The sequence below is a fragment of the Heterodontus francisci genome, chromosome 9 (assembly GCF_036365525.1).
Source record: "Heterodontus francisci isolate sHetFra1 chromosome 9, sHetFra1.hap1, whole genome shotgun sequence".
Classification (NCBI taxonomy): domain Eukaryota; kingdom Metazoa; phylum Chordata; class Chondrichthyes; order Heterodontiformes; family Heterodontidae; genus Heterodontus; species Heterodontus francisci.
The window spans coordinates 43,666,260-43,690,327 of NC_090379.1; the positions used below are offsets into that span (position 1 = coordinate 43,666,260).

Sequence of the window (24,068 nt, forward strand, 5' to 3'; positions counted from 1 at the left end):
ATATGGAGGCCAACATTTGAATTTAGCCCAGGCCAGAGGGTGAAAGTCTTATTGTTGGAACAAAGCAAAGGGAGCTCTACACTTGAGATAACTTTATGACCTAAAAATGCTTGTTGCTGACATTGGATGCCAAAATTAGAAATGTATTAAATTCTACAGTGTAGATACTTTTCATCATCATGGGAATGGGAAATCAGTGCTTTAAACCATTCAGTTTTGCTAGTTTCTTTATTGGGTACCTGGAAAATCTAAACTTTTTTTTGAAAAAGCTGTACATTTGTGCTGTTGTACAGTAATTTTTGGGTTCATCAAAATGAGGAAGGTCAGACACTTCATTTTTGGCACATCTGTCAGAAACAATGACTCTCATAGCGAGACAAGATGAATATCAAAGTTGCATGTGCCCTAAAATGTAATTTAACCATTCTCCCAGAAGCACTGCAGAAAATAATTTTAGTGACCTATCTGAAAGAAACTACCAATTTTTAACAACAATTAGCACAAGTATGTACCTATTAATCAGACTGAAACCCAAGTTAAATTCACTTCAGAGCCTTACAGGCTAGAGACATATCTGCCCCAACAGTCAGAGATGTATTCAAATCTAGATCCCAAAGGTGAAAAAATAGCATTCTATGTCACGCCAACAAACAAGCACAGTAAACCTGGATTTGAAAAAAGATATCACTAACCCTTATGCACCTTACAACTAAACTAAAGACATTTTACCCTTACCTCTTCAATTAGTTCTTCTTTAAAAGTTGCACTATGTATCCGCAAAGGTCTGTTGAAAAATAAGATTTTTAAAAAGTATTTGGATATCAGATTTTTTTTTTTATCACTATGGGCTGAATTTTATGTTGCTGTCACCGATTATGGTGGCGGCTGTAAAAGATGGCGGCCTGCACGCATGGGTTTTACTCCGCGGAGCTGCCGGCAATCTTATACGCAATGACTCATTTATACGGCTGGGGCAGACCGCCCCACCCCCCCCCCCCCCCCCCCACCGATGACAAGAAGGGGCTGGGCGAGCCGCCCCCAGCAACAGCGTCCAGCGCCATTTTTAAAGGTCTTCCAGCCCTTACATTTAATTTAAATGTTTAAAGGGAAAGTATAATAAAACTGATTTTAAAACATTACATGTTTCCAGCCCCTCTCCCAACACCCCATTAACATTACACTCATTCCTTGTCCTCTTCCCCCCACCCCCCAAGAAATACTTACCTTGTGTACCTGACCTTCACCCCCCACCCCTCAAAGTTCACAAAATTTTAACTTTACCTCTTCCCACCATCCCCTCTACCAATCAGAATAGTTTGACCTTGCTTCCCCCTCCCTCTCTGCACTGAGAAACTTACCTCCTCCACCCTCCGCACAGGTGTCGTGCCTCGTTTCCCCAGACGGGGATTCGAAGGCGTGGCAGTGCCGGCCACCGAGGTGACGATCACGGCGGCATTCAGGCGGTAACAGGAACGTTATTAACTCAAGTAAGCTAATGAATTTGAATATTTAAATTACGGTCCCGTTGCCGAGTGGTGGGGGCCATCACGAGGCCTCGCTGCCGCCTGCAAGATCAGGATGGGCCCTGCTAGCATCGAGGTCCGTGGCGGGTCTCATCCAGGAAACCTTCATGCCCCCCCACCCCCCCTGCAAGGAGCCCAACGTAGAGGCCTCTATAAAATCCAGCCCTATGACACTTTAATAGCCCCAAAATGGCTCACTTATATAAAACATAGTTGGATAATTTAAATTTTAAAAATCTGAAAGAACATTTAGTTAAAATAAGCTGCTCACCATGACCTTGAAAAGAAAATTACATGAAATGTGAAACTGGTAATTAGCTTCGCCCAAAGAAGTCCCGTTGTGATGGCCTGTCAGTCTGCCTCAATGGACCATCCCTCAGTGACAGAGCAATGCTCCGGCCAGGATAGCTGACAGGTTATTTTGTATTGTCAGTTGTCATTTTTAAATTTTAGTGGTTTTGTTTCTGTGCATCACAGTAGAAATGTCTCTTCTATAGTTAAATGGCGCCTTTGATAGTAAAAAAAAATCAAACTATTCTACAGAGGAGTGATAGGGGAAAAGACATCAAACTCTAAACAGGAACCAGGACAGAAATTAAGGGAAATGGCCAAAGGCAAAGTTGTAGGGGTAAATTTTGATCATAGACAGGAGTTTTTTTTTTAAAAAGAGAGAATTCTAGAGCTGAGGCAGGAAATTCTAGAGTATCTGAAGATACTGCCATCGATGGGGTAATCTGACTCAATCCCAAATTTTGTAGTTATCTGTGCTTTCATTGTTACTTCTAGTTAGTGTTTTATTTTCAAAACTACTGTTTCAGATTTAGATTTAGATATACTGCACTGAAACAGGCCCTTTGGCCCACCGAGTCTGTGCCGACCATCAACCACCCATTTTATACTAATCCTGCACTAATCCCATATTCCTACCACATCCTCACCTGTCCCTATATTCTCCTACCACCTACCTATACTAGTGGCAATTTATAATGGCCAATTCACCTATCAACCTGCAAGTCTTTTGGCTGTGGGAGGAAACCGGAGCACCCGGAGGAAACCCACGCAGACACAGGGAGAACTTGCAAACTCCACACAGGCAGTACCCAGATTTGATCCCGGGTCGCTGGAGCTGTGAGGCTGCGGTGCTAACCACTGCGCCACTGTGCCGCCCCTCAAGTTAGTATAGGAAGGTATTTTGCATAGAACTCCCTTTATGACATGAAAAATGTCCAAGTGTGCTGTGTCTGATTTGGTTCAGAATTAAATGTCTCAGCTATGGCTCAATGGTAGCATCCTTACCTCTGCGACAGAAGGTTGTGGATTCAAGTCCCACTCCAGGGCTTGAGCACAAGAATCAAGGCTGACATTCCAGTGCAGTACTGAGGGAGTGCTGCACTGGCGAAGGGGTCGTCTTTCGGATGACATATTAAACTGAAGCCCTGTTGGCCCCCTCAGATGGATGTAAAAGATCCCATGGTACTATTGCGAAGAGCAGGGGAGTTATTCCTGGTGTCCTGGCCAATATTTATCCCTAAACGCTGCCACATTTCCTAAAACAGTGACTACACTTCCAAAGTACTTCATTGGCTGTAAAATGCTTTGAGACATCTGATGGTTGTGAAAAATGCTATATAAATGCAAATCTTTCTTTTTTTTTGTCTTTTTAAAATGAATATGGCAGCAACAGGGTACACCAGTAATAACGTGCCAGAAATATTAAGCTGAAAATACATATTTTTAAAAAAGTTCTGGCATGGATTTTTGCTTCCATGAATAAGCAGCAGTAATGACAAGATCACACTTATGGAAAAATAATGAGAGAGAAAAGTGATTTCACAAAGCTGAAACTGAATAAATTCAAAAGTGAAAAACTGATCTCAAAGAAAAAGTTGATTTTTTTAACAACTGGTAAGGGCTCCATGTATGAAGTCAGATTATAAATGTATGTGTTAAATGAACAAAATAGCCATGATCCATCTTCTATTTCGTTTGATTATTTTACTCTCATCATTCCTCCTCATGTGGTCTCACCTTTACACCGTCTGTTCACCTCTCAAGGTGGACAGGCATAGCATGGATTCCTCAATGGCGAATGCCAACCCAGACAACAGGGGAAATGTTTATAAGTAGCAAGAATGACAGATAATATTTATCATCGCCAAAATATTTTGCATAGCAACTTTTGAAGAACTGAAAGTTAAAATGTTAGGAAGCAATAGAACACCAAGCCACTGAAAGAATGAGCTATCTAAATTTCTGTGCTGCAAGACGGCCAATCTCTCAACTTCTCTACTAAACTATTGAGACAAAAACAGACTTGGCTTCACATAAGCTTCTTTAACTCTCGCATGATACATTAAGGGGCTTAGAGACAGCTTAATTTACAACAAAAAAAATTCCAGCTCATTTTTCACATTTGTTGCAATCAGTTTATATAAAAAGAACAGGTATTTGGGGGTTCAACGGAGGGGTGGGGTGAAGCCACTCAATTCAAATACAAACAAACATTCTGTGTAGTTTGTTCAAATAGGTGTTTGACTGATTAAATTCAGAAGGATCAACTATTATTTACATTTATGAGATCCTGGGCACTGTTTCAAAACTCTTTATGAGCCTTTCATTTTCAAATCAATAAGTCTGTCTAGAACCTCTGAAGGCAGAGTTAGTTAAACCAGTTAACCTGGAATGTTGGTGAAAACCGGGGGAAAAAAGATCAACCAATACATAAGAAATTTAAGTACAGTTTAGCATAGAAGGTGAAAAGTTTTTTTTTTAAATACAAGGAGCTAAATTCAACATCTGCTATAAAAATATATTAAGTCTCAGCTACCTTGTATTTTGTTCTATTACTGCTTAATAAATCTGTTTAGTAGTTAAAGATGAAGACAACAACAGCTTGTATTTAAACAGCACCTCTGACGTAATAAAACGTCCCAAGGCACTTCACAACAGTGTTCGAAAGCAAAATAGACACCGATCCACATAAGGAGGTATTAGGGCAGATGGCCAAAAGCTTGGTCAAAGAGGTAGGTTTTAAAGACCGTCATAAAGGAGAAAAGTGAGGTAGAGAGGCGGAGAGGTTTAGGGAGGGAATTCCAGAGCTTAGGGCCCAACCAAGCTGAAGGCACGCCAGCCAATGGTGGAGTGATTAAAATCAGAGGTGTTCAAGGGGCCAGAATTAAAGTGCAGATATCTCAGAGGGTTGTGAAGCTAGAGGAGATTACAGAGATTGGGAGGTGGCAAGGCCAGGAAGAAATTTAACAAGATCTGCTGTAGTGTTGTTCTGCTACCTCTGAAAACCAGGAGGATCCTGTTAAGGCACAGGACAGAACTAGCTCAGGTAATCTGAAAGTGGTTCTCTTTGTTGCCTGGCATGCTACAAATTTTACCCAGTGTTATCAGAACTGATAAAAAAAATTAAAGCAAAATACTGCAGATGCTGGAAATCTGAAATAAAACAAAGTGCTGGAAATACTCAGCAGGTCTGGCAGTATTTGTGGAGAGAGAAACAGATTTAACGTTTCAGGTCTGTGACCTTTCATCAGAATTGGTCACAGACCTGAAACATTAACTCTGTTTCTCTTCCCACAGATGCTGCCAGACCTGCTGTCTATTTCCAGCACTTTGTTTTTATATTGAAAAAATTCTTGAAGTGTAAGGAGATAGGGTTTCAACCTGAGAGTAGTGTGAAGCACAGAAGTCAAAAATAACTAAAATAAAAAAGGTAATAAAGGTCCTAAAATCATAACTACCATGACTATAACCGAAAGAAATGTATTTGCAAATTACCTCTTTGACTGAAGATGTGACAGATCAATAGCTGTATCAGGATAACTAAATTCTACACTTTCTTCTTCACCTCGATCTTCCTCAATCTTTTGGGTTTCTCCAGAATTTTTCAGATCAGCTTCCTTTTCATCTTGTTTGTCTGATTTATCTTCAGCATTGTCCTGTTGACCCTCTGCAACCCCTTTCACCTCTTCATAATGGTTGTTTTCAGCTTCTGTACCAGTCTCTTCATCTTCATCACTACTGCTCTCACCATTGTCCTGTTGACCCTCTGCAGCCCTTTGCACCTCTTCACAATGGTTGTTTTCACCTTCTGTGCCAGTCTTTTTGTCTTCATCACTACTGCTCTCACCATTGTCCTGTTGACCCTCTGCATCCCCTTGCACCTCTTCACACTGTTTTGTTTTAGCTTCTGTACCAGTCTCTTTGTTTTCATCACTGCTGCTCTCATCATTGTCTGATTGGGCTTAACAAAATAATTTTAATTTAATCAATACATAAACCCATATATCATACAGTCATGTAATATTAACCGAGAAACTTACATTTTGGAAAGGAAGCTACAAGAAATATTAGCAATCTTTTCTGTAGCTATGTGTGGACAGATTATCTGCGAAAATAAAACATTCAAGGTACTGAAAGTTAAGTTTATCTATTACCGGCCTGTGATGGTTACACAATATTCTTGAGTTTTGCTCTGTACCAATGGAGTAGTAAAAATTGTGTTCCTCTTTTGGGGTCATTAATGGGAAAGTTTATAATGTTATCAAAAGATAGTTTACTCCCTAATGTGGTAGCCTTCCTTCCTCAAATGAAGGTTATTCCCCAAATGATTCCTCTATTCTATGACATTCCATGATTCCATGGCACCACCACTCATTTAAGGATCTAGAAGACTGGGTGGATGACTATAAAATAACCTGTTTAAAGACATGGATGAAACCAGAACAAAAGGAGATACAAAGGACATGTAGTTACCAGGGGCTTGATGGAGCAGATCATCAGGATGTTAAAGCAAAGTTGCAGATACCTCAAACAATTATGGCTCATCCTTCAATGCAACCTGGCCAAGGTATCGAAGATCCAAGCTTACTGCGCTTTGCACAATTTCACCATACAAAATGGAATTAGTATATTGTGGGCCGACAAATGGAGAGCATAGCCCTCTGCTAGCCAAGGTCATAAGCTCTGCCACAGTTTTCACAGCAATTGCTCAGAGTTGAGACTTCAAAGTGCACTATTTATCATGTTGGGAGATCAGATTGAGACAGCCATTACAGCATTAACTCTGTCAACAACCTTCATTAAGGTGCTGTGCTTCACTGAACAATGTACCTGAATTCCAAAAAAGACTAGTCTTTCTACTGGAGCACCTTCAAAGCTGTGTTCTCAAGTGGTGACATTATGCCTGTGGCCTTGCTCTAACCATTATTCCTCGTAGGCAGCAGGATAATGTTTAAGGAGCCAAGTACACCTTTAAAGACATTAAAATGCGGAACTGCATTATCAGCACCATGAGCTGATACAACTGGCAGGCTGGTAGTTTAAAAGACACAGTAAAGAATCATGTGGATTCCCTCTAAAAAGCTTCTTGAAGGGATATGTATTCTGATTTCACTCACTTGCTTATTTTACCTTTCCCTTGCAAAACTAAATGAAGAACTAATACTGGCTTTTTCTAGTCAGAAGAACAGTACAATGCATGAAAATATGAAAGCCAACAGCTTAATCAAATCTCCCATCATCTTCTGTTGCACAAACTACTTACCTTTAAAAGATATACAGTCACCATGAAAAATGCTCAACAAACTGTTTTTTGCAAATATAACCAAGACACGTGAAACATATTGTCATTTTCACATGGTCACTACAAATCACAAAAGTTTCTTTTGGTCCTGCTTCCTCCACAAAAAATGCTGTATACAATGTCAAGAAGGTTAGACTGAGCAAATAATTTCTCTGGAAACTCAGAATCTTCTGTCATATAAACTTTTGGTATGGCCTCTCCTCAATTACCTAAAGGTATAGTCTCCTCAGAAAAAAGTTCAGATGTGCTGCTAGTTACTGTCTCCATGTCTTCATCCTGCACTTTTACCTTCCGTTCACCTATGTGCCTCCATATAAATTGATCATCAACCTAAGTACAAGCAAATCATAGCATCTTTAAAACGCGGTTGAGACAGAGTATTTAAAATCAAGCAAGATATTTGTATATGTTTTAGTTTTGAATATCTTTACAGCCAAAATACCACACAAAGATAAACTTAACCCTAATGAACTGGGTAATAAATAATTAAGAAATAAATTGAAATTGAGAATTCGGTTGCAAAGTAAAATAACAAAAGGAGATTGAGGAGTGATTTAATAGAAGTATAATGGCATCCGGCGCCATTTTTAAAGGGCTTCAAGCCCTTCAGTGACATTTAAATTTTTTAAAGGTTCCGAAAATGAAATTTTATTACAACTTTGAATCCTATCTCCCAGCCCCCAAATGAATGATCTATAGATAAATTGCTCTCTCCCCACCCCCAGAAACAGCTTTTATTCATATCACGAACGTCTCCCACCCCCCCGAACGTTATTCACTTTGATCCTCAACCCCTTCCCACATTCCGCACAACCAATCGTTTTTGCCGCTCCCCCACCACGCCCTGAAAAATTCACTCCTCCCCCCTCCCCACCAGAGTCACGCCTCGGATCTCCAAATGGACAAGCCGTCGGGACAAGCATGCTTTTGCATGTACTTAAATTTATTTAAATGTTTAAAATATTTAAATGAAGGCTCTGCCGCCAAGCAGCAGTGGGGACCGCCCTGAGGCCTCACCTCCGCCGGTAAAACGTAGCAGGGTCTTCCCGGCATCGTGGCCCGTGGCAGGCCTCTCCTGGAGGTATTTTACGGGCCTCCCCACCACAACCACTGACATCAGGGGGCTTATAAAATTCAGCCCAATGGGCCGAATGGCCTCCTTCTGTGCCATAAATGACTCTATACTGTGGGAAATAGAAATGTCATACTAGTGCAGTATGGTATGCAGAGGTTGGAGCTAAATCACAACAGAGTAAAGGCAGTTTTACTGAAGTAATTAGGAAGAAAATTCAAAATATCCAGAACTCTGCAATGTCAAACAGTAACATAAAGTGCCACATGTGGGAAGGCAACAGTTCCAATCATTGAAGGTGGCACAGCAGGTTGAGAAAGATGTTATAAAGATATATTGGCTTTATAAATAGAGGCATAGAATACAAAAGCAATGACGTTATGATCAAACTTTATAAAACACAGGTTCAGCCTCAACTGGAATGTTGTGTCCAATTCTGGGCACCACACTTTAGGAAGGATGTGAAGACTTTAGAGAGGGTGCAGAAAAGATTTACAAGAATGGTTCCAGGGATGAGGGACTTCAGTTACGTGGATAGAATGCAGAAGCTGGAGTTGTTCTCTTTAGAGAAGATTGAGGAGATTTGATAGAGGTGTTCAAAATCATGAGCAATCTAAACAGAGTAGATAGAGAGAAACCGTTCCCATTGGTGGAAGGGTTGAGAACCAGAGGACAGCGATTTAAAGGAATTGCCAAAAGAAACAATGGCAGCATGACATTTTAACATTTTACACAACAGGTGGAATGCACTGCCTGAGCATGCGGTGGCAGCAGATTCAATAGAGACTTTCAAAAGGGAATTGGATAAGCACTTGAAGAGAAAAAGTTTACAAAGCTACGTGGAAAGGGTGAAGCAGTAGGACTAGCTGAGTTGCTCTTGCAAAGAACCAGCATGGGCACAACGGGTAAAATGACTTCCTTCTGTACTGTAACCATGCTTTAATTCTACCCACTCCACTCAGTTTCCAGTTTATGCTAGGAGAACCAGAGGGGAACGTTGTATCTGAGCAGACTCCTTGCTGTCTCCGACAGGTTGCACCCCATAGGACCACTGACTCCCAGATTAACTGAGACAATATAAAAATACTATCCTCGCAACATGACTTGTAATATTACTTTAGCATAGTTGCAAAAGATAGTTAAGGGGTCCACTAAACTCAATTTTTCAGCTTTTATTTCATCACGAATTTCTAGAAAATATTAATACATTACCTTAAACAAAAAGCCAAATCCCATCATAAGATAAGAAGGTGGGAGGTAGTTCTTTTTACCTGGAAATATGAAATAATGGTATGAACCTTGTATCAACATTATTTGGAGCTTGAGAAAATACTATAAAAATAATCAAGCGCCTGCAAAACATTACTCAACAGAACATCAGATCTAAGAGAAAAACATGCAAATTGTTATACTAAAAATAATTTATCTTAAAACCTGTTGACATTGTATGAAAACATTTATTTTGGCCAAATAAAATAATACACAATCTACCTGGGCTTCTGTCTTCACATGGCTATCCGGGAAAGGGATCAACAGCTTTATATCAAAAGAGGAGGTGGTGGCATAGTGGTATTGTCACTGGACTAGTAATCCAGAGGCCTAGGCTAATATTGTGGGGACATGGGTTCGAATCCAAGCACGGCAGATGGTGAAATTTGAATTCAATTAATAAATATGGAATTTAAAAGTTAATCTAATGGTGACTATGAAACCATCGTCGATGGAAAAGTCCTGGGGAAAATTGATGTCCAGAGAGATTTGGGTGTTCAGGTCCACTATTCCCTGAAGGTGGCAACGCAGGTAAATAGAGTGGTCAAGAAGGCATACGGCAGGCTTTCCTTCATCGGACGGGGTATTGAGTACAAGAGTTGGCAGGTCATGTTACAGTTGTATAGGACTTTGGTTCGGCCACATTTGGAATACTGCGTGCAGTTCTGGTCGCCACATTACCAAAAGGATGTGGATGCTTTGGAGAGGGTGCAGAGGAGGTTCACCAGGATGTTGCCTGGTATGGAGGGCGCTAGCTATGAAGAGAGGTTGAGTAGATTAGGATTATTTTCATTAGAAAGACCGAGGTTGAGGGGGGACCTGATTGAGGTGTACAAAATCATGAGAGGTATAGACAGGGTGGATAGCAAGAGGCTTTTTCCCAGAGTGGGGGATTCAATTACTAGAGGACACGAGTTCAAAGTGAAAGGGGAAAAGTTTAGGGGGGATATGCGTGGAAAGTTCTTTACGCAGAGGGTGGTGGGTGCCTGGAACGCGTTGCCAGCGGAGGTGGTAGATGCGGGCACGATGGCGTCTTTTAAGATGTATCTAGACAGATACATGAATGGGCAGGAAGAAAAGAGATACAGACCCTTAGAAAATAGGCGACATGTTTAGATAGAGGATCTGGATCGGCACAGGCTTGGAGGGCCGAAGGGCCTGTTCCTGTGCTGTAATTTTCTTTCTTTGTTCTTTGTTGTAAAAACCCATCTGCCCTTTAGGGAAGGAAACTTGCTGTCCTTACCCTGGTCTGGCCTACACGTGACTCCAGACCCACAGCAATGTGATTGACTCTTAAATGCCCTCTAAAATGGGCTAACAAGCCACTCAGTTGTATTAAACCGCTTCGAAGGAATGAAACCGGACAGACAACCCAGTATTGACCTCACTGTTGCTGGATCAAAATCCTGGAACTCCCTTCCGAACAGCACTGTTGGTGTACTTACACCCCAAGGACTGCAGCAGTTCAAGAAGGCAGCTCACCACTACCTTCACAAGGGCAATTAGGGATGGGCAATAAATGGCCACATCGCATGAACGAATAAATTTTTAAAAAAAGAACGTTCTTTATTTACAACTTAAGATTTATATACAAAAATATGACTTGTATTGCAAAATATGACTTCAACTGCGGTGGATCAACTCAATTAAAGTAAAATGAGAAAATCCTATTAAATGATCAAAAATGTCAAATTATCAAACCACCAATCAAGTTGAATGTCAGTAACTTTCTACTTACCTCTGATCATAAAACTTCCTGTGGTCAGGTATTCTCCTGTAGGTGCTGTTTTTGATACCTGAAAGTTTAAAGATGACAAATTTAAGAACATCTTTTCTACATTTATCTATTTGTTTTAAAATAGATATAAATAAAAACTATGTCCCAGTGTGGTATCATCAATTAGTGCAGTGCATGGAACAAGAAGCTCAACTTTCACACTCTGACTGTCAAACAGTGAGCTTCTGACTTTAGCCAGATCAACAAGTGAAGATGTAGAGGTCAAGCCCTGGCTAATAGAAAGGAGGAAAAACTTTTTTAAAGCATCACAAAAGACTGGGGTGAAATGACACCACAGCAACAGTACAATAGTGGGGGGCGGGGGGGGGGGGGGGGGGGGTGGCGGTTGAAATATTCTAGCATGAAAGACTGCAAAGGACACAAAAGTACAATCAAATAAAGTTCATTTTCATTTTTTGAGGGACAAGATTGGTGGCCCTCAGCCACACAGCTTCTAGGACTTTAAAGATCAGCAGTTTAAAAGCAATTATATTGACCATCTGGAAAAGTCATCACTTCTGCTAACCTCAAAAGTACTACAATGCAGTGTAATATTATTAGATTACTTTTGGCCAGTATTCCTATACATTAGGGATTACTGATGACACAATGTCATCAATAAATGATGACACAGTCATCATTGTGCAATTCTTCTTACACATCTGGTAAACTGGCCTTCAAGTTACTTTAGGATGATGATATTGCCTTTAAAAAAAATTAACTGCAGCAAGAATGAGTTCCTGATGTTAGCCAAGCCAGGTAGGTACCAGGTAGAGAGTTGACATTACCTCACAAGGAGGGTAAGAACTTGAAACAAGAGATATTCTGGTCTAATCTTATTTGTCTCAGTGGCTCAGTGATGTTAGTGTGAGCCAGGGATCAGACAAAATAATCCACTTTTCCTGCCTCCAACCAAATTAAATCTAAATAAGTGCATATACAAATCTGTTTTAAAATAGGAAATGGAAGTCACGCAAGAGAGGTTGGGTGGGGTGGGGTGTGGGCGGGGGGGGTGCCCACCATAGAGAGGTAGGAAACCAGTTCATGCCTGCAGTTACCCAAACGGTGAGTTACCAATCATAGCTGCACTGTTGTATGAAAGTGTCAAGCAGAGTTTAGGCACTTGCCCATAGGGAGGGAATATTAGAGGGAAAGTAATTCTTCTGCACCTTCTAGTGTACAGACATTCATAGCGCAACAGAGCACATGTTGATGTCCTCTGCTGGGAATAGAGTGTGGTATAGTCTGCAGAGGGAAGGGGGAAAAATACTTACAAATATATTTTTAAAAGATATGCAACACAAAACATAACCAGAATAACCTGCATGAAGATACAATTTTATTTTTTCACATGCTTTCATATTTGCTACTTTTGATTACTAATTACTGAGGCATCACTACGTACAACTCCTAACTCAGTCAGGACTACTGCAGCATTTAGAAAATAGAATTGTAAAAATAATTTTCAGATTTTTATTTTGTACAGAACACATTACCAAATAAATCTTATTTTGATGAATACTACATAAACTATCTTCACTGACACACTGGCAAATTTTTGTCTTCACCATCTAGGCAATTAATACGACAGAGAAAATTGCCTATCCAATTTTTATCCCATTAATTTCAATGGGTAGGCAATCTGCTCTGTCAGATTACCAACCAGACAGTGAAAATGAAAATCTGCCTCACAATTCTTAGAGTTCTGTGTCAGCCATGGCTCAGTGGCCACACTCTTGCCTGAGTCAGATGGTTGTGGCTTCAAGCACTGAGCACGTGCTGCCTGTCAGAAGTGCCATCCTTCAGATGAGATATTAAACCAAGGCCCTGTCTCAGGTGGATGTAAAAGATCACTTATTCGAAGAAGAGCACGGGAGTTATTCCTGATATTTTGGTCAATATTTATTCCTCAAACAACATTACCGCTCCATAACTTCGATTACACATGCATCCAAGGTAATGTTAAAGATCCTAACAAATAAATTGGAAGCCATTACATCGGCTGTGATCAATTCGGTTTTAGGAAGGTTTTAGAGAGGCTATTGCAGTGATGAGAACGTTAAGCAAAAGAAGCTTAGAATACCAGTAATAAGTGTACACCTGCTTTGTGGATTATGAAAAGGCATCTGACCTGATGAACTGGCAAAAGCTGTTGAAAATGCTAACTGGAGAGATGAAAGAATGATTGTAGCCCTGTACATGGGACAGACTGCTACAATCAGGACAGTATTTGGTGAAACTGAGCCTGGTGTAATCGGGCACACAGCGAGAAAAGGCTGTCTACTATCACCATCGCTCTAACATTAACGTGGAAGCCATGATAAAAGTAGCACAAGGTGAAGTACAGAAAGGTGTCAAAGTAGGAAGGCCAATTGGTGAAGGTAGCGAGATTTGCAGACCACCAGGCCCGAGCGGCTAGCACAGCAGAAGATCTACAAATACTAATGGATAGAATGAATGAAAAATTAATGTAAAAAGGACGAAAGTTATGAAGACTGGAAGAAACAATGGTGGGAAAATAGAGGTAGCGATAAATGGTCAACAGCTGAAAGAGGTATCACAATTTAAGCACCTGGGAAATATCATGTCAGATGATGTTTACTGCCATAAAGAAATCAGAGCTAGAATAGCAATGGCAAAGAATGCATTCTCCAAACATTAAGAATTGTTCAGTATAGGAATGAAGAGAGATCTTAAGAAAAGAATTATCAAGACTGTGATTTGGAGTATCCTGTTGTACGAGGCTAAAATGTTGACCTTGAAAAAGGACTAGAAAGTTGTGAAATGTGGTGCTGGAGAAGGATGGAGCAGGACACTTGGAGAGAACACAAAAGCAATGAAGTAGTTCTCAGGATGGTGGAGGAGGACAGATAGTTAGTTAATATCATCAAGAAAAGGCAACAGGGTTGGAATGGCCATATTCTAAGGCATGAACACTTGCTGAAGAAGGTGACTGAAGGAAGATTAGAGGGATGTAGACCAAGAGGGAGAAAGAGAATGATGATGTTAGACAACTTGAAATTGAAAATGGGAGACTCCTAAGAGCAACTGAAGAGAAAAGCGCACGACCTGGAGAAATGAACAGAGGACCTACCCTTCAGCAGATCACTATAACAATGACGTTACTGAAAAACAGATTATTATCTCGTCGTTGTTTGTGGGAGCTTGCTGTGTGCATACTGGCTGCTGCGTTACCTACATGACAAGTGACTACACTTCAAACGTACTTCATTGGCTGTAAAGCGCATTGTGATGTCCTGAGGTTGTGAAAGACGCTTCATAAATGTAAGTCTTTTTCTTTCTATTAATATTCAAAAGGTTAACTATTATTTTTAACTACAGACTGTATAAGCAATGACTAATCTGGGGATCTCTGCAGCGTAATACTGCAAAAATAAAAATTCCACAGCGGCTGATTACCTGATTATGATAGACCCACCAAGCACTAGTAATTACACGTGCTTCCCATGCAGCGCTGTAACAAACTGCCATTGTGCCAGCTTCTGTCAATGTGCGCGGAGGAATTGGCTCCCCTGTAAATAAAGAATTTCAATAAGGTTGTTTATTTTTTTTTAAAGTAGCAGAAAGATCAGTTTGCAACATTAAATAGTAAATGAATTGACCTTTTTGGTTCTTGATGACACAGCTGGTGGCACCATGGAGGTCAGCATGTACATACATATCACCTACAAAACAAAAATCAAAATAAAATTATCATTGAAAAAGAGCCACTGTAAAAAATAATATACAAAAAATAACAATAACTAGCCTCAGTGTCCCGAGGTTCAGGAAGGGGTGAAAATTGGTTAGAGTTCCTGATAATTACTATTCAGTGAATGCCAATGGAGTATGCATGTGTGAAAATTAAATAAGGACCAGGCTTAGTTTTAATGCACTTTGGTTTGGAATAACTTGTCAACACTTACTAGTTTGCATCACAACAAGAATGGCCATGAGCAGGTCCTGGAAGAAAATGGGCAAGAGCAAATCCGTATAATCAGTTGATATATACAGGATTGTGCAGTTTTAGTGATCGGCCCAAGGGCAGGTCCTCTGTTCATTTCTCCAGGTCGTGCACTCTTCTCTTCAGTTGCTTGTAGGAGCTTCCCATTTTCAATTTCAAGTTGTCTAACATCATCATTCTCTTTCTCCCTCTTGGTCTACATTCCTCTAACCTTCCTTCAATCCACCTCCTTCAACAAGTTCTCATACCTTTATAACAGGGGTTGCCAACTAACGGTAGCTCGCGACAGTCTTTTGAGTAGCTCTCAACATAGTCAGATCGCCTATATCTTCCAATCTGCGCATGTGCATCCGTGGTGACTTCACAATGCGGTGATGTCACAACATGGTGACATGACAACGCGGCAAGTCCAAAGGCGAATTGAGCGGCGAAGTGGCGAGACCAAGTGGCACAGCGAGAAAGCAGCGAGGCGGGGAAAGAGCTAGCGGTGAGGGAGCAGCGAGGAAGGAAAAGAGCAAGCGCGAGGGAGCAGGAAGGCGGGGAAACGAGCAGGCGCAAGGGAGCAGTAAGGCGGGGAAAGAGCAAGCGTGAGGGAGCAGGAAGGCGGGGAAAAGAACATGCGCGAGGGAGCAGCGAGGAGGGAAAACAGCAAGCAGCGAGGGAGCAGGAAGGCAGGGAAAAGAGCAAGTGCGAGGGAGCAGCGAGCGGGGAAAACAGCAAGCGGCAAGGGAGTAGCGAGCAGGGAAAAGAGAAACCGGCGAAGGAGCGGTGAGGATGACTCGAATCATGGATGCTGAGGCAGGCCCATCCATAAAAAGACAGAAGATATATTATTTTCATTAAGAGTGGGGAAACATCAGAGGAATGTATGATGGCATTAAGAGAGCTTTTGGGCCAACCATCAAGAAGATTGCCCTCCTCAAATCTAAATCGGGGACACAATCACTGACCAATGCAAGCAAATGGACCGCTGGGTGGAGCACTACCTAGAACTGTACTCCAGGGAGAATGTTGTCACTGAGACCGCCCTCAATGCAGCCCAGTCTCTGCCAGTCATGGATGAGCTGGACATACAGCCATCAAAATCGGAACTCAGTGATGCCATTGATTCTCTAGCCAGCGGAAAAGCACCTGAGAAGGACGGCATTACCTCTGAAATAATCAAGAGTGCCAAGCCTGCTATACTTTCAGCACTCTACGAACTGCTTTGCCTGTGCTGGGACAAGGGAGCAGTACCACAAGACATGCGCGATGCCAATATCATCACCCTCTATAAGAACAAGGGTGACCGCGGTGACTGCAACAACTACCGTGGAATCTCCCTGCTCAGCAGTGGGGAAAGTCTTCGCTCGAGTCGCTTTAAACAGGCTCCAGTAGCTGGATGAGCATGTCTACCCTGAGGCACAGTGTGGCATTCGAGCAGAGAGATCGACCATTGACATGCTGTTCTCCCTTCACCAGCTACAGGAGAAATGCCGTGAACGACAGATGCTCCTCTACTAAAAATCAATGAAAGCAACGTAGAGAATGGCGATCTTTTGCTGCATGCTGAAATCCGGTGGTTTAGCAGAGGGAAAGTGCTGCGTTGATTTCTTTCCCTTGTGTCAGTACTTAAAGCTTTTATGGAGTCAAGGAACAAAAGTACCACCCAAATATCAGACAGTGCATGGCTGCTTGACTTGGCATTTCTAACAGACATGACAGAAATTAAACAGCCTGAACTGTGAATTACAGGGAAAACAAAAACAATTGCCAACATAAGTACAGTGAAAGCTTTCAAATTGAAACTAGACTTTTGGTCGCAACAATTGCAGAAAAAGAAAATGCAGCACTTTCCATCTGTGCTCCAAAAGCTGGTAGAAAATGAAGCTGCTGCTGAACTTCTGGACACCAGCAAGAAGAGTGATCTCTTGACCAGGCTCGGTCAAGAATTCAACAACAGATTTTGTGACTTTAAGCAACTGGAGCCGTGCGTGATGTTTACTGCAAACCCCTTTTTGGAAGTGGATGTAAGTGACTTTTCTCAACAAGTGAGCTTGCGGTTTAATCTGGATTGTGCCGATTTGGAAATGGAGATTATTAATCTTCAAAATGACAAGGTACCCTGCAACTGATTTCTGGAATCTTGTGGATATAGAGAGGTACAGCAATATCCACACAGCAGCAATGAAAGTGGCTTCATTGTTTGATTCCACATATCTTTGTGAGTCTGTCTTTTCTAACATGAACTTTATTAAATCGAAATTTCGAACCCGATTGACCGACGAGCATCTGAACAACTCCATCAGGGTTGCCCTCTCCAGTTATAAGTCAAATTTCACAGGACTGATGGACAGCATGTAGTGTCAAGTATCACACTGAAATAAAGTTAAGATCAGTTTTCCTTCATATTAAATATAATATAATGTAATTATAATAGCTACATATTTAGTTGGCATTTATCTATCGATATTTTTCAATATATGTTTAAGTAGCTCGTGATATTTTTTGTTTATTAGAAGTAGCTCTCACTAAAGGAAAGGTTGGAGACCCCTGCCTTAGAATATGGCCAATCCAACCCTGTTGCCTTTTCTTGAAGATACTCACCAACAATCTAGCCTCCTCCACTATCTTGGGAACTGCTTCCTTGCTCTTATGTTCCCTCCAAGTGACCCGCTCCATCCTTCTTCAGAACTACATTTACCAACTTTCTAGTCTTTGGATGTCCGCTTTTCTCAAGGTCCAGGTTTCAGCCCCATACAAGAAAATACTCAAAATCACATTCTTGATAATTCTTTTCCTAGGTGCTTATAATTGTGATACCTGTTTCAGCTGTTGGCCATTTATCTTGACCTCTATTTTCCCACCATTATTTCTTCCAGTCCTTGTAACTTTTGTCTTTTATACATTAATTTTCATTCTATAAGCTTTCATCACTTCATTCATTCTATCCATTAGTATCTGTAGATCTTCTGCTGTGCTAGCCACCAGGGCCTGATCGCCTGCAAATCTCACTACCTTCACCAATTGGCCTCCTACTTTGACACCTTTCTGTACTTCACCTTCTTCTTCTTTGGCCTCCTTGTCTCGAGAGACAATGGGTAAGCACCTGGAGGTGGTCAGTGGTGTCAGTCGCTGCGAGGCAACTATGAAGTGACCTCTCCATGGCGCATGCCTGGGCGAATGTATGGAGGTTGAGAGTTGCCCAAGCGTCAAAACCCCCCTCTTGGCCTTTCTGGTGGGGTCCAAAGGAGTGCAGAGCACGACGTTTGGCACCAGTATGGCTGCAGGAACTGCCGGAAACATGCCAAAGGTGACACATGACCGCCTACGGGGTTCCGCTCCGGATTTTCTGTTAGGGTTTACTCCCTTAGCCTTGCCTTCCTGAAAAATGGTACATTTACTGTCCTCCAGTTCTCTGGCACCTCTCCTGTGAAAAGAGAGGATTTCACCTAGTGCTTCTTTTATCATGGCTTCCCCATTGATGTTAAAGAGCAATGATGATAGTAAACAGCATTGTCTCACCAGGCTCAGTTTCACCAAATACTGTCCTGATTGTAGCAGTCTATCTCGTGTACAGAGCTACAATTGTTCTTTCATCTTTCCAGGCAGCTCTGATCGCCTCCAGCACTTTCAACAGCTTTTGCCAGTTCACCAGGTCAAAAGCTTTCTCATAATCCATAAAGTGGGTATAGACTTCTCCGCTTCTTTCGCTTAATATTCTCATCACCACTATAGCCTCTCTATTTCCACAACTCTTCCTAAAACCGAATTGATCACAGATGATGTAATGGCTTGCAATAGCTTCCAATATACTTGCTAGGATCTTTAACATTTTCTTGGAAGCATGTGTAATCAAAGAATTAAGGTTATGGAGCGGTGTTCTTCACATTTTGTGATATTTGCCTTCTTCTCCAATGGGACCATTGTGCTCCTCAAAAAATCTTTTGGCCATTCTCCTTTAGTGTACTTCTCTCTACACAAGTTAATCAATTCTCTTGTTGCCTTCTTTCCAAGCCCTTTTATCATTTCTGCAGTGAATCCATCACATCCTTCTGCTTACACTGGCTTGAGTTCTTTTATAGCTCTAATTATTTCATATTCCAGAAGATTAGGTCCTAAATCATCCTGGGAAATGTCTTCTTCTTTCTCTGGTTCTAGTTCTGTTGGCTTTCCATCTTTGTCATTCAGGTCTTTGATGTACTTTTTCCATCTATTCTTTACTTCCCCAGGTTTTAAAAGCAGCGTACCATCTCTACTATAAATTCCTCTTTGCCATTTCTTACCGCTCTTTCCTCTAGTCAATTCCTTTATTTTCTCAGAGAGTGTCTACTCTTCCTTTTTTTTAATAATTCTTCCAATTCTCTGCATTGCTCTCCCCACCAACTCTCTCTTGCTTGGTCTTCTCAGCTCATTGTTTCGTTTTCCTTACATTTGCTTACCTTTATTAGTGTTTTTGTTCTTCCACTTTCTTCTCTCATTTCAGCATTTCTTTTAAGACCCATGGCTTTCTAACTCTTTTCCAATGATAGACTGCTATTCAGTGGATGTTGTTATTATAGCAATGTTCATGCCCACATCAGAGCACCCGGATCAAGAAGTGGGGACAAAGTATAGAAACTGGAACAACTGATAGAAAAGGAAAAAGGAAACAGATTCCTGGTAATCATGGGACACCGGACTGCTGCAGTCAGTGAAGGCAGAGATGGAAACAAAGTTGGAAGCCATGGACTGGGTGTCAGAAACAACAGAGGAGAGATGCTGGTTGAGTTCTGTAGAAGATGGAAGTTGTGCATCATCAATAACTGGTTTAAGCGTAATCAGAGGAAACAGTATACTTGGAAGTCACCTGGGAATCTGAAGAGGTACCAAATTGATAGCATCCTTGTCAAGCAGAGATATCAAATCAGCATAAAGAATGCAGTAGCTACCCAGGTGCAGCTGTGGACACAGATCATAATCCAGCTGCCATGAGAGTAAAAATTCAGCTGAAGAGAATCAAGAAGGAAAATCAAAAGCCGAGATGGGATAGAGAGAAGGTGCAGGGCTCTTGGAGGGAGTGGGGGGGGGGGGGGGGGGGGGGTCAAGTTTCACAAAGTAGTAAACAAAATGTTAAAGGTTAACAACAGTTCAGAAAACAATTGCCAAGGTCAGCGGAATAGACTGAAAATGGCCATCTTGGAAAGTGCTAAAGAAAACACTGATTACACAGATTTTCAAGGTGTACTAGCTGGATGGATAAAGAACTGGCTGGGCAACAGGAGACAGAGAGTAGCAGTGGAAGGGAGTTTCTCAAAATGGAGACGTGTGACCAGTGGTGTTCCACAGGGATCCGTGCTGGGACCACTGTTGTTTGTGATATACATAAATGATTTGGAGGAAAGTATAGGTGATCTGATTAGCAAGTTTGCAGACGACACTAAGATTGGTGGAGTAGCAGATAGTGAAGGGGACTGTCAGAGAATACAGCAGAATATAGATAGACTGGAGAGTTGGGCAGAGAAATGGCAGATGGAGTTCAATCAGGGCAAATGTGAGGTGATGCATTTTGGAAGATCCAATTCAAGAGTGAACTATACAGTAAATGGAAAAGTCCTGGGGAAAATTGATGTACAGAGAGATTTGGGTGTTCAGGTCCATTGTTCCCTGAAGGTGGCAACGCAGGTCAATAAGAGTGGTCAAGAAGGCATACGGCATGCTTTCCTTCATCGGACGGGGTATTGAGTACAAGAGTTGGCAGGTCATGTTACAGTTGTATAGGACTTTGGTTCGGCCACATTTGGAATACTGCGTGCAGTTCTGGTCGCCACATTACCAAAAGGATGTGGATGCTTTGGAGAGGGTGCAGAGGAGGTGCACCAGGATGTTGCCTGGTATGGAGGGCGCTAGCTATGAAGAGAGGTTGAGTAGATTAGGATTATTTTCATTAGAAAGACGGAGGTTGAGGGGGGACCTGATTGAGGTGTACAAAATCATGAGAGGTATAGACAGGGTGGATAGCAAGAAGCTTTTTCCCCAGAGTGGGGGATTCAATTACAAGGGGACACGAGTTCAAAGTGAAAGGGGAAAAGTTTAGGGGGGATATGCGTGGAAAGTTCTTTACGCAGAGGGTGGTGGGTGCATGGAACGCATTACCAGCGGAGGTGGTAGACGCGGGCACGATAGCGTCTTTTAAGATGTATCTAGACAGATACATGAATGGGCAGGAAGTAAAGAGATACAGACCCTTAGAAAATAGGCGACAGGTTTAGATGGAGGATTTGGATCGGCGTAGGCTTGGAGGGCCGAAGGGCCTGTTCCTGTGCTGTAATTTTCTTTGTTCTTTGTTCTATTTCCCAGAAAATCTGAATACAGGTCCAAATTTAATTTCTTGGAACCCCAGATTTGTACAAGCCTTTGGAAATCACCTGTTGTACACGTCATCACATCTGAACAAGGATTCAATGCTTTCAGATGAGGTGGCGTGGACAGAAAATCCTACCTCAAAGGGGTTGAAATAATAAAATGAAGTGATACTTCAGCTGTATACAGCCTTGGTCAGACCCACTGGCCTTGCAGGCATGCAGTGCAGGTTCACAAAAATGATACCAGGGTTTAAAAGGTTAAGTTATGCAGACAGTTTGCATAAACTTGATTTGTATTCCCTTGAGTTTCGAGGGTAGATTAGATAATTTCTAATCTAAGTCTTTAAATGATAAAAAGATTCAATAGGGTTGATACAAAGAAACTATTCCTCTGGTGAGGGAATCCAGAACATGGGAGCATAATTTTAAAATTAGAGCTATGCCATGTAAGAGTGAAATCGAGAAGTACTTTTTCACACAAAGTGTAGCAGAAATCTGGAACTCTTTCTCTGAAAAGGTTATGAATGCTGGGTCAATTGAAATTTTTAAGACTTTACAATCTAGAAAGCAGGTTCATAAATAGCAATAAAGTTAACGGTATCTAAAATATTAAATGGTATAAATACATAAGGTAAACACATATTACTACTTTGGTTTGCCATTCCTCTCCCTGGCCACTGCCTGAGGCTGAGCCACGCCATTCACAACCTTGGCATCCTATTTGACCTTGAGATGAGCTTCTGACCCATATCTACTCCATTACCAAGACTGCCTATTTCCACCTCCGGAATATTGCCCATCTCTGCCTTAACTCATCTGCTGCTCAAACCCTCATCCTTTATTATCTCTACACTTGACTACATGTACTTGAGCTCATTTGAAATTCTGCTGCCCGTATCTTAAATCGCACCACGTCCCATTCACCCATTGCAGTGTTTGCTGACCTACATTGACTGCAGGTTCAGCAGTCCATGGTTCATCCATGGTCTCGCCCCTCCCTATTGCTGTAACCTCGTCCAACCTACAACCCTTCCAGGTCTTTGCTTTCCTTCAGTTCTGACATTTTGCTCATTTCTGACTCCCTTTGCCCCTTCATTGGACACCATGTCTTCAGCTGCCCAGGTCCTAAGCTCTGGAATTTCTCCATAAACCTCTCTGCCTCTCTTCTCCTTTAAAATGCTCCTTAAAACCTACCGCTGTCATGACTCCAATGCTCTCCTGGCCAGCGTCACGTCTTCCACCCTCATCCCCTCCCATATACTTGAAGTCTTTAAAATTGAAATTGGTTTCAGTGTTTTTGTTAACTGCAGTTATGATCTATTCGAAATCTTGTGCACTTTTTAAATTACTGTGACTACCTGTTCTAACATCTCCTTCTGTGCCTCAGCATCAAATTTCATTTGATAACAGTGTATAAATGAAAGTTGTTGCCGCCAAGCGGGACCAAATACTATAATGGAAATTGGTGAAATATAAATTTAGAACAGTTATGCCAAGAATTTGTTATTCAATGCCTGATAATCCACTGAGCTATGTAACAGAGGCAGGAACACTATTCAAAATTAGATGCCTTGGTGGGAGAATTAATTTACTGGACGAATGAGCTTTGATGTGCAACCCAGAGTCTTATGCGCTTAATCCTCTTTTCTAGAAGATGCTTGGCACAGTTTAAACAGCTCATCCCAATTCCCCTGTGACTTTGTATCAGGCACCAATCACGCTGAATTGTGTATTAATAAAACAGTGACAATTCTACAAATGCAAAAAACAATAGCCTATGGAAAAAAAACACAAGCAGTAAATACAAACCTGATTTAAGATAACGTTTGACAATTAACTCATTTTGCTGCTGATCTCGCCCTGCTATTACGAGGTAGTTTTCACTGCTGATAAACCACAAGAATTTCTCAAACCTGCAAAAGAAAACGTAAGCTAATAATAACGAGCTAAGATATATTAAAATCATTTCTCAAGTTTGAGCTAACCATTATAACAGATGAATTGAAAAGCCAATATCAAATCCTACATAACCCAGAGTTAAGATGATTCACTACAAATTTATAAAGATAATGTTTCAGTCATAGGAGTAAAATATACCTTCCTACATACATACATTAGAATATTTTTAGAAATTGAAAGAACTTGATAGCTCGAGTGCTTTGTAAATTGGGTACTGCATATAAGATTTAGAATAGATCATAATTCTTGTTAAAAAAAACCGAAAACAAAATCAATTTTAAAGACTTCAAACACATGACTTGCATCTTTCTGTGTTATTTCACCAATATCCAATCCAATAACACATTGGCCTGGATTTTGTGGGCTCACCGCTGCTCCTGAAGAAAGCTGCCCACAAAGATCGCTCGATCCAGGCCAATGCAAGTCATGTGTTTGAAGTCTTTCAAATTGATTTTGTTTTCAGCAAGATTCAGAACAGCTCTAGCAGCTCAAAACTGGGCATCCACTGGCCATCAGTAGCAGAATTGTATTCAACCAGTCTCTAACCTCAGGGCCCAGCATATCGCTCATCCTACCATTACCATCAAG

General features: G+C 41.3%; 1 protein-coding gene across 3 annotated transcripts in view; it reads right to left on the reverse strand.

The window, feature by feature from the left end:
* LOC137373704 (ribosome quality control complex subunit NEMF-like) overlaps nt 1–24,068 on the reverse strand; it is a 92,339-nt gene that overhangs the window by 16,457 nt on the left and 51,814 nt on the right. For all 3 annotated transcript variants that reach the window (XM_068038911.1, XM_068038910.1, XM_068038912.1), the window contains exons 17-24: nt 23,331–23,434; nt 14,858–14,920; nt 14,655–14,767; nt 11,196–11,253; nt 9,401–9,459; nt 7,326–7,446; nt 5,310–5,775; nt 736–784 (exon numbers count right to left, since the gene is read on the reverse strand). In XM_068038911.1, coding sequence (XP_067895012.1) covers nt 736–784; nt 5,310–5,775; nt 7,326–7,446; nt 9,401–9,459; nt 11,196–11,253; nt 14,655–14,767; nt 14,858–14,920; nt 23,331–23,434 — 1,033 coding nt within the window. The remainder of the gene's footprint in view (nt 1–735; nt 785–5,309; nt 5,776–7,325; nt 7,447–9,400; nt 9,460–11,195; nt 11,254–14,654; nt 14,768–14,857; nt 14,921–23,330; nt 23,435–24,068) is intronic.